Here is a 13,694-nt window from a genome sequence, read left to right as displayed (position 1 = left end):
CCCCACCACCGCCCAGTCAGCGCGGGCCGGGCGGGCAGAGAACTGGGCCCCAGCTGCCCCGCGGTACCACAGCGACACTGCCGCGGGCCGGGCGGGCAGAGAACCGGGCCCCGGCTGCCCCGCAGTACCACAGCGACACTGCCGCGGGCCGGGCGGGCAGAGAACCGGGCCCCGGCTGCCCCGCAGTACCACAGCGACACTGCCGCGGGCCGGGCGGGCAGAGAACCGGGCCCCGGCGGCCCCGCGGTACCACAGCGAGACTGCCGCGGGCCGGGCGGGCAGAGAACCGGGCCCCGGCGGCCCCGCGGTACCACAGCGAGACTGCCGCGGGCCGGGGGGGAAGCTGGCGCACATCCGGGAGCTGCCGGCACCGCGCGGTTTTACACACGTACACCCCCGCTTCCGGCGGGCGACAGTTCCGCTTCCGGTGCGGCGGATCGCGGGACGGTGCCCGTTCCGTTGCCAGGGTGAGGGGCCGCATCGCGCTGCCTAGGGGTGGGGGTGGATCAGCGGCGGCACAGTGACCCGACGGGCTGCGGGGAGCGCCTGCGTGTCCCCGGTCCAGGGGCAGCTCGGTGGGTCCGTGCCTGTCCTTGTGCGCTGAAGGCCGGCCTTTACCGGGCGGGGGTGAGGCAAGGCCGGTCGCGGGGACGGGGGGGGGGGCGAGTTGGGCGCTTATCTTGGCGGAGTGAGTGCCCCGCTAACGTCTGCCAGGCGGGAGCGGCTCCCCACGTCCCGGCGACAGCTTGTGGGCTCTTCCCGTGCTCTCCTTGTCGCTGCTGGGACAGCCCCGACAGAAGATGTTTGGAAGGCGAACCTCGGCTCGTGTTCCTCGTGTCCAGAGACGGCTTCGCGGCGGTGGCTGCCACAGAGCGGCTTCTGCCGTGAAGCTCCGTTTTCTCCACCTGTTGCGGTGCAGTAGAAAGTGCTGCGGTCCCCTCTGCACAGTACTGCGCTCTCTGTCCCTTGGGGGTTTGTGTGGTTAATAGTTTATGTTGCGTAGTGAAATTTAAAAAGATGTGTGTCATTCTACCTAATCTTCCTAGATAAATGGTGTAATACGAAAACTTAACTACGACACAACTTTTAACACTTTGTCTGACCCAGTGACCTTCCAACCCATAGGCTCTTAGTGGTCCAAGGGGCTTTAAAGGCGCACAAGATGTAATTAGCCAAAGCAGGCTTAATTTCTGTTAGCTTCTCTTTCACATGGCATCCAGCCCTGATGGTTCAAACTTTGAAAATCCCTGTCTTTCTCTTCTTGTAATAATTTTTCCTGTTCTCATTGATTCTGGTGTCCACACTTAGTCCCCTTCGTGTTTTGGCACTGAATAAAGGTGCTTTATTTCTGCTTGGCGTTCCTGGTAACGTTCATCTTGACAGGGCTGTAACGTAGTAAGCATAGATGTTTGGTCAAGTGTTCAACTTTGGATGGATGACCTTTTCAATTTAGCACTGGACAGAGACTTGAGGAGTTCTCTTAGCATTCTTGCCCTAGGTATTTACTTGCAGAATGATTTCAGATGTATTGTGCAGGTAGGAAAACAGACAATAAACTTTTCTTTCTGAATACTTTGTCAAAGGTTTACAGACAGGGACAATTTATGATAATGACCTTATGTGTCAACATTGCTTGACACCATGCAGCCTTAAACTCAGCTGAATTTCTTTGTGCTTCGAGGGCCCCTTTATCATGAGTCATTTTCACAGGATAATACCAGGTCCCTATCTGATTTGGGGATGTTTTGTAAAGAAAAAATTGAAGGGGAATAATTTTTCTGTGATACCAGTTTTCCTCTTCAATTTGTTTTCAGTGCTTTTAGAGAGAATAGTGTGAAGGTGCTGCTTGTAGTGTCCTCAGCAAACAGCTTCTATCTAGCCCTCTCTTTGTCTTCTGCTCTGAGCTTGGTGGGTATGCCTGAGTAATTGTTCATTCCTAACAGACTATACTGTATCAATGAGAACTATTTCCTGTGAGAGCAGGTAACCTCTGAGAATACAACACCAGAGGGGCAGAAAAATCCAATTTTCGAAGTCTGAGATTTTTTTCTGAATACCCAGGTCTGTATTTCTTTGTGCAGTGCATTTCTTGAAGGTGGATAGCCTTGAGATTTTTCCCACATCTGCTTTCTCCTTTTGATTATCAGTCTTTGAGGACAGTCTTGCCATTAGTGGTGCAGAGAGAGGCCTCTGCATCTCCTCACGGTAACAGCCTTTTGATAACTTTCCATCTACTTGATTCCAAGCGTTAACAGGAAAGAGATCTTCATGTTCCTTCTGCACAAGGCAAAAAATCTTGTTTTACTGCTGTCTTTAATGTAGGACTCAACTGCTAAATATAATTTGTATAAGTGATGCTGTAGAAATTAAAGATAGTATAATTATGGTTGTTTTGTCAGCACAGCAATGAAAGTTCAGTTCTTACAGTGTAATTGCATTGTGTAGGTGTGTATTTTGGCTTTGCTTTCAGACTCCCACTTTGATGTTGCTACAGTGAGACGTGACCTGGGGTGTGTATTGCTGCAGGTATTGCACAGGGAAAGTGGTTAAAGAAATGCAATGCTAAAAATGAACTTTTGAGTTTGGAACTGTTTAAATGTTTTGGGGTTTTAATATTTTAATATTGTTGTTATATCTGTCAAGATATCCCCATAGCTGGTTTGGTTGCATAATTGTTGCAGAGGACGTTTCTGAGCTTTGAAGTGACTTTTATGATACTGCAGTACTCTGCCTGGGTCGTGGTTGTGCAGTGAACAGGCTGTACCTGCACAGAACACAGCAAATGAGCATATGCTGGAGCAAACAGTGACTGTGACATTGCTAAATACACTGAAGCGGAACTCGGAGCCCCATTTTCAGTGCTGTTCTTTCTGCCTTGTAGTTTCAACATTTTATCAACGCATTTGTCATCTGTTCATGCAAAACAAACAGCTCTTTAATGTGCAAGATAATAAATCAAAAATACTTTGAACAGACTGTAGGGTTTGTCATCTGAAAAGAGCAGTTCTTCTATTTCTCCCTTATTTGACCACTGCATTTTCCTCCTGCAGCACATTTTTCAGAAGCTACTACTGAACATATGCGTCAAGGATGTCTCTCTCTCTCATAATAAAATGGGGTGGACAGGAGTATACAATAACCTCACTATCAGAGGAAGACACAGTGTTGGATCTGAAGCAGTCCCTTAAAGGCCTTACAGGAGTGTTACCAGAGCGTCAGAAACTACTTGGACTTAAAATGAAGGGTAACTGTTCATATTAATTGTTTGTGGTGGATGTGCCTGAGATGTTTAAGGACAGACACCCTCTAAGCCTAGCCAGGATGCATTTACAAACAGGCCATTTACCCCCCCCCAGATCTAGCTTTTGAATGAGCATAGGAATTTTATACATGACTTGATACTGTTTATTGTCAATACATTTAATGACTGACCTGGAAGTGCAGCAAAGGTATGTTTAAAAAGTTAAATTGCTGCTAGCCAGACAAGCAATGTGTCCATATACAGAGGAAGGCAGTGATACAGTTTGGGATATGCTGCTGTTTGATGGGTAACTCAAGCATGAAATGTGTTGACAAATTTCTGAAATGCCCAAGTAATAAATGTCTGCTCACATTGTAGGCAAACCTGCAGATGATGATGTTAAGCTTGGAGCTCTCAAGTTGAAACCAAATACTAAAATTATGATGATGGGCACCCGTGAAGAGAGTTTGGTAAATATTTTATTTGTTTTATTAGCTTAAGCAGTGTGTTTAAATAAAATATGGGTCTCATTATGATTTAAAGTTTTTAATATCCCAGTCATCATCTAAAAGATAGTAGTACAGAAGATTTCTGTTGGTATTTATTTTCCTAAGTGAAGCAAACTCTTCTGCAGAACTATAGTAGCAATGTTGTCATTCAACTGCTGTGTCATTCTGGACTTAAAGTACAAACCTATTATTATAATGTTCATTGATTTCTCAAAACTGAACAATCTTTAGTATACTTTGGTAATTCTTTCCACTGGTAAAGTGAAATCATTTTGGTTAAGTAGTATTTTGTCTTTCTGTAACATGCAGGAACAGAAACACCACCCATTATTATTTTCCTTCAGTGATCCTAATTAGCTTATTTTCTCATTTCTCTAGGAAGATGTCCTTGGACCACCTCCTGATAACGATGATGTTGTCAATGACTTTGATATTGAAGAGGAAGTTGTGGAAGTAGAAAATAGGTCTGAAATTTTAGCTATTAAAATCCAGTCTTGTTACTGAATGTACACTATGCATTGTAATTAACTTTTTGCACTTTTCTATTAGGGAAGAAAATCTACTAAAAATTTCCCGCAGAGTTAAAGAATACAAAGTGGAAATTCTGAATCCCCCTAGAGAAGGAAAAAAGCTGCTGGTGTTGGACGTTGATTATACACTATTTGGTGAGATTTTATGCAACTTGTGGGGTTTAAGGGGTCAGTTTACTTGACAGTTCATGTTTCTTGATTTTTGGATGGCAAATCTTCATCTGTAACTTGGTTATGTGTTGTGCTACATATTTCTGCTTTGTAACATTTTGGGTCTTTTGCTCATATTTTTAAAAAGCAATGGGCTTTTAAAGTGTTGTGTTTTACTGATTTTAGTGCAGCAAATTTAGTATGCTATCCAAATAATTTTTCTCTTTACCAACTCATATCTTGGACAACATGGCACCAGGGCAAGCTACTGTGAAAGAATAATCTTGGTCAGTACCTGACTGACTCCACTTTTAGAAGGCATGGGAGAGCAGCTTCAGGTTTATTGATACTAAACATAGTCAAAAACACATTTTACTTGAAAATTCTGTCAGACTGGATTTTTTGGAAGCCAGAATTTTCCTTCTGACTTAATTTTCTGGGATATAGGTGTGTCACAGCAGCTTAACTATAAGCAGTAAATAATAGCTTTCCTTACTCCTTTTCCTTAGCTTTCCCTTTTGATGAGATTTGTTTACAATCAAATCAAAATCCAACCTCTTAGTGAGTCTAAAAATTTTAGGTAGAGGTCTTCTGCTAACAGAATCTAACAGCAGATTTTCTGCTTCTAACAGGCAACATTTGTATGCCTGAATTAAGCTTGATGTACACTCACAAAAACTGGACTAGGTTTGAATGAATCTTTTTCATATCTGAGCTGTTAGAAGTTTGCTGAGGTGCTCAGGTGAACTGTTTGGTCAGACTCTTCAAAGACATTGAGACCCACAGATCTCTAGTTTAATTAGTTAAACCCTTAAATACTTGGACGGATCAACAGAAACATTCACTATGCTGCTTCTCTCATCTTTAAAATGGGAATGGTAGTTTGATATAAATTCATTCATGATTTTAAAGTGCCCCAATACTTCCCTCATGAAGATCCTCGGGTCCCTGGGTAGTTAAGCAAGCCAGGCTGAACTTTAGCAATTTCACAATGAACTTTAAACTTTACAATTAATTGTTTGTATTATTTTTAGACCACAGGTCATGTGCTGAAACTGGAGTGGAACTGATGAGGCCATACCTTCATGAATTCCTGACATCTGCCTATGAGGATTATGATATTGTAATTTGGTGTAAGTTTTATATTCAGTACCTAAGACTTCATTGTAAATTGGGTTTGAGAGAGAGTGCAGGTGGGAGTTTTTTAATTGCTTTTTAGTGTGAATCATAAGCTCTAAAACAATGCATGGGTGCTTGTCTGTAATATATTCAGTAGGAGTGTTCACACACTATTCTTATGTGAAAAAGTGCCACATGCTGCTCACGTCAATGAGTCTAAGCACAGTATAAAGCTCAACATTGCTTTGGTGAGTGTCACTTTGTACAAACAAACGAGTGCTTGAAGTAACAAAATTGTATAATCAACATTCAAACACCGTTTGATAGACATCTTTACAAATAATCCAATCTAGACAATAGGTAGTGAACTGCCAAATGAACCAAACTTTTCTGTCTGCAGAGATGGTTGATCATTTGCCTTTGCATGCTGTTTCACTTCCTGGTCAACAGCTGGAGAACAGACTTTTAACTAATGCAGGCTTTAGACCATAATCCAGTTGTATTACAAAATTGAATTTTCATAGTCTGGAACAATGTTTCCACATTTTCTACCATCAGTGGGCAATGCATGTTGCCTTTTTCAGGTCTGATGTATTTGTATCATTGCTTCTAGGGGAAAATCCAGTACAGGCAGTATGGTTACTCAAAGCATACCTCTTATGGCCCTGCAGACTGTAGTTCTATCCAGCTGGTCTAGAAAATGTTATAAATGCATGCAGTGCTTTATCTTGCTGTTCATTTGACAAGTAAGCTTTTCTAAATAAAAATAAACTCAAGACAGCCATAAAAGCTGTAACGAGGCTGGATCTTTCTGAAATTGCATTTGATATGTTGAATTCTTGGCTTATTTCTTTTTGGCCTGTCAGCAATTAATTCTGATCAAGTATTCTTTCTATTTTCTCCCTTCTATTTCAGCTGCTACTAATATGAAGTGGATTGAAGCTAAAATGAAAGTAAGTTGTTCTGAAAGTGTGTGATTTGTTTTGAGTCTGGGAAGCTGTTCATAGATGTGAACTCATGCTCAGTGTTAGAGAAAGGGTTAGCAGCTGGGGAGGTTGTATGATTCAGAACCTGAGGTTTTTAAATCTTCCTTGTCACTTTAAATTATCTTTGTCACAAAACTAGATTAACTCTAATATTAGCATTCCACACAAACTATCAGCAGTAGGTGCTAAATTTAGCAGAACTAAACACAAGTCAGTACCTGCTGAAAGTTGGATTAGTCACGCAGCCTTCATAGTTGCTTTTATCTTACTCTAATTATAGAGTCCTAGTCTTTAAGTGTAATAATCATTTTTTTAAAGAAACAGATGTGGCAGGTTGGAGTAGGTTATCAAGAGGAAACTCTTTTCATATTTATCTTGTACCTCTAGCAGCTGTGTGATTCAGTTGCTTCCTCTGCCTTACTAAAACATCCGTAAGAGCTCTGCTTTCCATCCTGGTTTCTTCCGTACCTAAATTGGGCAACCAGCCAGTTGTGTACAGCTGACTTAGTGGAAAACATATTTACAGTCAGGCTTAGCTGTAAATCTAATAAGCTTACTAAGAATTGCTGTATTTTTGTTTGGTGGGTTTGGGTGTTTGTGCTTCTAAATCAAAGCAAAACTTACAAAATTAAACATTTTTAATCTCCACTCTACATTTTTTGCCAGGTTTTAACAGAGCAAAACATATTTTGTGGTATTCACTTCCTCAAAATAATTAATACTCTAAAAAAATACTGTAATTTTTCTAATCAAACAGAAATATCTCAGAGTGATCTCAGAAATGAGAACCTTTCCTCAAAACTATGAAGTGGAGTTAGTGCAAGTAGACTCAATGCTGAGCCTTGCAAACATTGCTCTTCTTGTGGCAACGTTGTGTCTGTCAGTGTAGTTCTAGGACTAACCTTGTGAAAAGCCATTGTTCAAAACTGTGCTGATTCTCCTGTCCTGGTCACCTTTCTACGTTTAGTAAGTCACATTTCCATCCTTTTCAAATGTTGATGAATCTCCGCCTTTCTATGCCTGCTCCGAGACCTTGATCAGTTGAGATTCCCACTTACTAGAGGCCAACTGCTGTTTCTCTCTAAACTCACACCACCAGGGGTGCATACCAATGAAAGTATATAATTTGCATAAAGAATTTTGTTTTAAACTACAAAGCAGGAATAGCATTAAGAAGGGAGTGTCAGATAACCAAGTTCAATCTCTCATTTACCATGTAGTTATGTCTGGAATTCAAACCGTCTAGAAGAGCTACGTTTTTCAGTGTAACGTGACATTGACCCAAGTAGACTCTTCAGTTACAAGATACACTTTTACATATAAAAGCAAATCGATTCAGTGGCAGCAAGAGAGCTGTTGCAGCAGAGAGCTTCTCCTTGTTATGTAGCTTTGCATATTACTACCATTGCACACACCAGAAATCATCATCAGTATCTATGTTATGACATGGCAGCAGATTTTATGCTATTACTTTGGAAAGGGTTTGAAATGGAAATCATGTTCTCATCTAGTCAGATTTTTTTATTTCCAGAACCTGCTTTCCTTGGAGTCTTTATTTTAGAAGTTATCAAACCTTTAGAGTGCAAAGTGACAGATTTCTGACTAACTGCCTCTCATCTAAGAAGCAGCTGCAACTATGAACTGTTGATGTGTGTTTCCTCTTTGACTGGGCTGCAATTTGTTGCAACTCACTGGAAGGCACAAGTAGCAGGCAGTACACAGTTGCTATCATCACTATAGATACTGAATAGAATTCAGGCATGTAGGACATGTGAAAGATATGCATGAAGATATGTGCAAGACCTCCATATTTTGCCTCTTCTGCAGAATTGCTTTGATTTTATGCTGACATGTTTCAGGTAGTAAAGACTGCAATAATTAATTCTTACCAGCTTTTTTTCTCTTGGTAGCCTAGTGTACTTTTATGATGCTAATTGGGTAAAAAAAACCTTTAACACACCCCCCTCAGTTGCCTATTTTTATTGTCTCTAGTAATTCTCAGCAGCTCAACCTTTGATAAACAGTGTCTCATAATTGTGGTTCCAGTTGTACAGCAGTAAAACTGTCACAAGTGGAAGCTTTAGTAATAAATCTTTGTGATGCAGGAGCTCGGAGTGAGTACCAATGCAAACTACAAGATAACTTTCATGTTGGACAGTGCTGCCATGATAACAGTGCACACTCCTAGAAGAGGACTAATAGATGTAAGCACCTTGATCTTTTTCTACAGTATGATACGTTATACCCCTTTGAAATAATTCAACAATAAAGTTATGGTGGAGTTTTCATGCAAGAAAACTGTAAGAATCTTGGAAGAATAGATTTCTGGTTTTCCCTACTGAAATTCTCTATGAATTTTTGAGTAGTACATTTTGATGATACTGCTTTCAAATCAAGTAATGGATAACTGTTGCAAGAAAATGTATTACCAACAGAATGATTTTCTTGACTCTGGGTAATATTTAATCACAGAATATGTCTGGTTGGAAGAGATCTGAAAGATCATCCAAGTCCAACCTTCAACTCAGTACTGAAGGGTCAGCACTAAACCATGTCACTAAATGCCAGGTACATACGGTGCTTGAACACCCCTAGGGACAGTGACTCCACCACTGCCTTGGGCAGACTATTCCAATGTTTGAGAACCCCTTTATGTGAAGAAATATTTCCTAATATCCATCCTGGACCTCCTCTGGTCCTGTTGCTTGCCATCAAGGAGAAGAGGCTGGCCTCTTCCTCACTCCAACCTCCCTTCAGGTAGTTATAGACAGCCCTCCTTATATCTCTTCCTTTATTAAGTCCCCCACACCTGCTAAGTTTTCAGCAAAAGAATACAAATCTTTATTCAAGCTTGGACTCAAGTTCCTATAGAGTATTTCTAGCTCTTATATATGATCTGATTCACCCCAGGTACCTTGTATGTGTTCTTTTTGCAGGTGAAGCCTCTTGGTGTTATCTGGGGAAAGTTTTCAGAATATTACAGCAAAAAAAATACTATTATGTTTGATGACATTGGCCGAAACTTCCTCATGAATCCACAGAACGGACTCAAGGTAATTTGAAGTGGAATTTTAATTCATTACTGCTTTTTGTTATACAAAAAGTAGTACTTTCCTATTCTTTGCTGTATGGTAAAGAAAAGCTAAGCTCATCTGAACTAGTCAAGATTCATATTATATTTTATTTTGACTGCTATTTGCCTGAACTAACATTTCCTTTGTAGTAGTATTAAATAGATTTTGTTTTGGTGTTAAGGAAGCTTGTAAGATACTACCAGAAATTATGATTTCTGCTTAAATCATACCTGTGAGTTGTAATCTAGCTGGGCGTTGCAGGCAGGCACAATTGAAGTATGTGATGTTTGATCTCAAGAGTGGTGTTACTCAGAAAAATAACAAATGCTACAGAACAGCAAATATTTCATTTTATAAAACTGTGAACCAGTTCATGCTCTGTCATTAGTGCAGGTTCTAAAACAGGAGAATGAAACTTAATTTTTTTTACTTATGTGAGGGTACAGCAGCATAGTACTACAGGAACCCTCATGCATTCATTGGAAAATGCAAAAAAAGATGTTTTCAGATGCAGAAATCCAAGGTGGTGTTTCTTTGACAGATTCCATGATTTAAAGGTAGCAATTGATGAGATTGAGCAAGATGATGTTAATTGAAACTGTACAGTGTTAGGAAAATCAAGAACAGTAAAAATTTCACTGGGAAAGGATTATTCAGAGCTCCCTCTAGCTCGAGTTTGAAAAGCGTTTGTCAGCATGTTAATGGAGCTTCAGACAAGGATGGTGAATCACTAGAACATGGCACAGGTATAATGTATTCCAAGCTTAAAGAAGTTGTCAGATAAGCTTTGTATCTGACATCTCTTTTCACAGGAACTATGACTGTAGTTAAATGCTCTTTGTTGAAAAAAAGGAGGCATTTGGTTCCAGTGATGACACACAACTCAAAGCAAAACTGAAAACCCCTCATGTCTCCTGCAGAAACATCTATCAAATCACACTAGAAGACAAGACAGTCCATTCCATATTGTTTTATCATTCTGTCTGACTAAGAGGGAAGGCTTGAAGAAGTTTAAGACAAACCAAATTTCTTCTAGTGGGCATGTACAGCAAAAAACCTTGCAGTCCACTTTGCATGAGGTACAAGACAAATTGGATGTGCCCACTGATGGAAAAGGTTTTTCTTCCTCATATCCAAGAGAAGTTATCACTTTCCATAGTACCAAAAATACATTTTAATTGGGTGATAAATGATAGAGAATCATAAGCATTTTCCTTACTTTGATCAAATGGTTATACTCAGTTTATTTCTTTTGTATAGATAAGACCTTTTATGAAAGCACATTTAAATCGGGATAAAGACAAGGAGCTTCTAAAGCTCACTCAATACCTCAAAGAAATAGCAAAATTAGATGACTTTTTGGAGCTGAATCACAAACATTGGGAAAGGTAAGAACAAAGTTTAATTGTTTCTTCCTTCTGTCCCTGACCCACTGTGTTTTGCTTGAGGTTGTCCATACAAAGACCGGAAACAGCTAAGATGATGAACTTTGACATTACTGGCAGTTATGAAGATTGTTTAATTTGAGTAGGGCTTTAATAAAGGTGTAGTGTTTGGGCTGCTATCCTGAAATAAGATTTTGACAGAATGGACTTTTTTCTCCCCCCCAGTACTTCTTCAGTATGTAGAGCTACCAGTTGTTTTCAGTGAAGCAATTATGCTTCCTGAAGGGAAAGAATGTTTGAAGGAACCTGGCCCCTGGAAATCTTTTTTCCCCTCCACTCTTAGAAGGCTATGCTGTCAGTTCAGATCTCAGATCCTTTGTTACAAGGCAGCTTTTTTGGGCAGTTACCTCAGAGATTTGAGGTGTTAAAGTGTGGTTCTCAGGTGCTATACCCAGGTTGTGCATTATTCAGTACTCATCATCTCTGAAATTTAAACTGCTGCATTACAAATGAGTGTTTTCCAAACGCTTAGGGCACCATTTACCATCCTAATTCTTGCCAGAGAATGATTAGATGAAATGTTTGGGTAAAATTCTTCTTCATGTTTTTATGCAACAGCCTAAAGTTTCAATACATGTGAAAAAAAATAGTGTGCAATATGCTGCTTGAAAAACATTGATTTCTTGAAGGAACAGCTTGCAAACCTGATACAGTTTTTTTCTGGTTTCTGATTAGAACAGAAAGTCAAATGTTAAACTTTAAAAGCAGTGAAGTTCACTGGCTCTTTCACACTGTCAGTTAAATCAGTTAGATTTTTTTTCTGGAGCATTTCCAGAGACTTCAGTGGTACCACATAGCCAGATTGCTCCAGCTGTAGCAGTAAGAGAGCTGTGAGATCAGGAAGCAAGCATTTTGGAGTAACTCAGAGACTAAAGCAGCTTTTGGAGGGCTGGTTTTAGGTTTTGCTGGATGACTACTTAAAGTCTTGAATTTACTTGAAGGAGTGCCATATCTAATGGGCCTTTTTATCTTAAAGGGTATAATAGCTGCCCTTCCAAATGATAAGATTTTTAGCTTCTTAGAATATAATGTGTTTGCATTTCCTTCCTCCCTTTCACTTAAAAAGCCCAGAAGAACCTTACTGAAAACATGACTTTGAATTACTGTATGAAAATCTATCATGGAATTGAATGATACTGAAATAAAGTAAAATCCTACATAGTATTGATCACATTTCTAATTTTGGATTATCAAGAAGGGGATTGCTAGTAAGAAAAGAAACCAGATTCATACTCTGAGTTTATGAAAGGAACTAGCTGTATTTGTGCCTACCTCTTCCTTCGTGAACAGCTGTCCCTTTGTTGTTTCAGGTATCTTTCAAAGAAGCAAGGACAATAACGCTAATCAAATTGTGTGGCACTGAACTGAAGGGAACATAACTAAGATCTTTGGACTTTTCCTTGCTTTTATGCTAGAGTGTGATAGTGCTGGACACTGGATCCAATGCCAGAATGACTGCTATACTTGGTCTTCCAGTTGGTTGGTTGTGGGGTTTTTAAATTATCACAGCAATAAGCTCAAAGTGGGAGAAACAAGTCAGTTACTTTTTCTTGCATTCAGTTCTGGTGTTACTACTTAAAATACTTCCCTCTCCTTTGCTGCTGAAGTACAACCATAACCATTAAAGACCAAAACCATTCTAAAAGTAGAAAAAAAAAAGATATTTAGACCAAAAAAAGTTGAGAAAGGAGCCATCCTTGGCAGTGTATGAATTGTGTAAGCCCTCTATTCCCTCCATCTTTAGAAACAGTTCCCCTCTCCCATTCCAGTATTTAAGTCTATAAATTACAAGTTGTCTAAGTTTGGTATGTATTAGTATGTCAGTGTTTCTCTGTGCAAGATGGTAAGATGGGAAAGTGCCACCTCTGTGGCAAATTTACCCCAGTATGTGAACTTGTACTATAAAGCAGTGTTTACTGGAAAACAAAGGACTGAAGTTTGCGGGAGAGAAACCCACTTATTTGGGAAGTGAAAAGCAGTCTGCCTGAAAATTTCTCCTACATCAGATAAAGAAGTTTAAACCTAGGATGGGAGAGTCTAATTCCTAACAAAGCATGATCAAAACCCTTGTTCTCTTCTAGCTAAATCTTGTCAAAGTGCAAACACTGTGTTTAAATACAACATTCAGCCATACTGTTCTTAAAATGTCATTTACTTGCGCTGCTTATGCCTGCACTATAGGAGTGTGATGTGACTGCTGTTTGGCATTACCAACACTTGTGCATTATGCAGTTCATGTATTTGAAAGAAGTCTGACCCTTTCAAAGGAAAATGGTATATATTGTTCTTAAGGAACTATAGCAGTTGTGTAAATAAATAAATACCTTTTTTCATAATTTGTGGCCTGTGCTGTCTTCATTGTTTAGTCTTCAGGATAGAGAAGCCATTGATAATCTTAATTCAGGCAATTTGGGGGTGTTTGTTTGCATTCCAGAGACACTGACCTTGCCTCAGTAGTTAAGTAAGAGCCTGGTGTGTGCCGCTGCAGATTAGGGCAGCGGTGTTGAATCGCGAAGCGCCTGACTGCCCGGGAAAGGAACCTTGACAGCAAATGTCAGCGTGTCAGGACAGCAGACACAAATGAGCTGTTAAGATGTGCACGTTAGGCTCCAGCTCAGTGGCTTGTCAGAAAATATACAG

General features: G+C 40.1%; 1 protein-coding gene across 1 annotated transcript; it reads left to right on the top strand.

Moving 5' to 3' along the window:
* Nucleotides 1-375: 375 nt before the first annotated feature.
* Nucleotides 376-13,390, top strand: UBLCP1 (ubiquitin like domain containing CTD phosphatase 1). Its single transcript, XM_064161945.1, has 11 exons — nucleotides 376-467; nucleotides 3,051-3,244; nucleotides 3,620-3,711; nucleotides 4,129-4,214; nucleotides 4,300-4,415; nucleotides 5,465-5,563; nucleotides 6,465-6,502; nucleotides 8,641-8,739; nucleotides 9,472-9,588; nucleotides 10,870-10,997; nucleotides 12,365-13,390. The coding sequence occupies exons 2-11, from the start codon at nucleotides 3,091-3,093 to the stop codon at nucleotides 12,390-12,392; spliced, it is 957 nt and encodes a 318-aa protein (XP_064018015.1). The 5' UTR covers nucleotides 376-467; nucleotides 3,051-3,090; the 3' UTR covers nucleotides 12,393-13,390.
* Nucleotides 13,391-13,694: the final 304 nt, after the last annotated feature.

The sequence above is a fragment of the Pogoniulus pusillus genome, chromosome 22 (genome assembly GCF_015220805.1).
Source record: "Pogoniulus pusillus isolate bPogPus1 chromosome 22, bPogPus1.pri, whole genome shotgun sequence".
Taxonomy (NCBI): domain Eukaryota; kingdom Metazoa; phylum Chordata; class Aves; order Piciformes; family Lybiidae; genus Pogoniulus; species Pogoniulus pusillus.
This window is presented reverse-complemented; position numbering and strand designations above follow the sequence as displayed.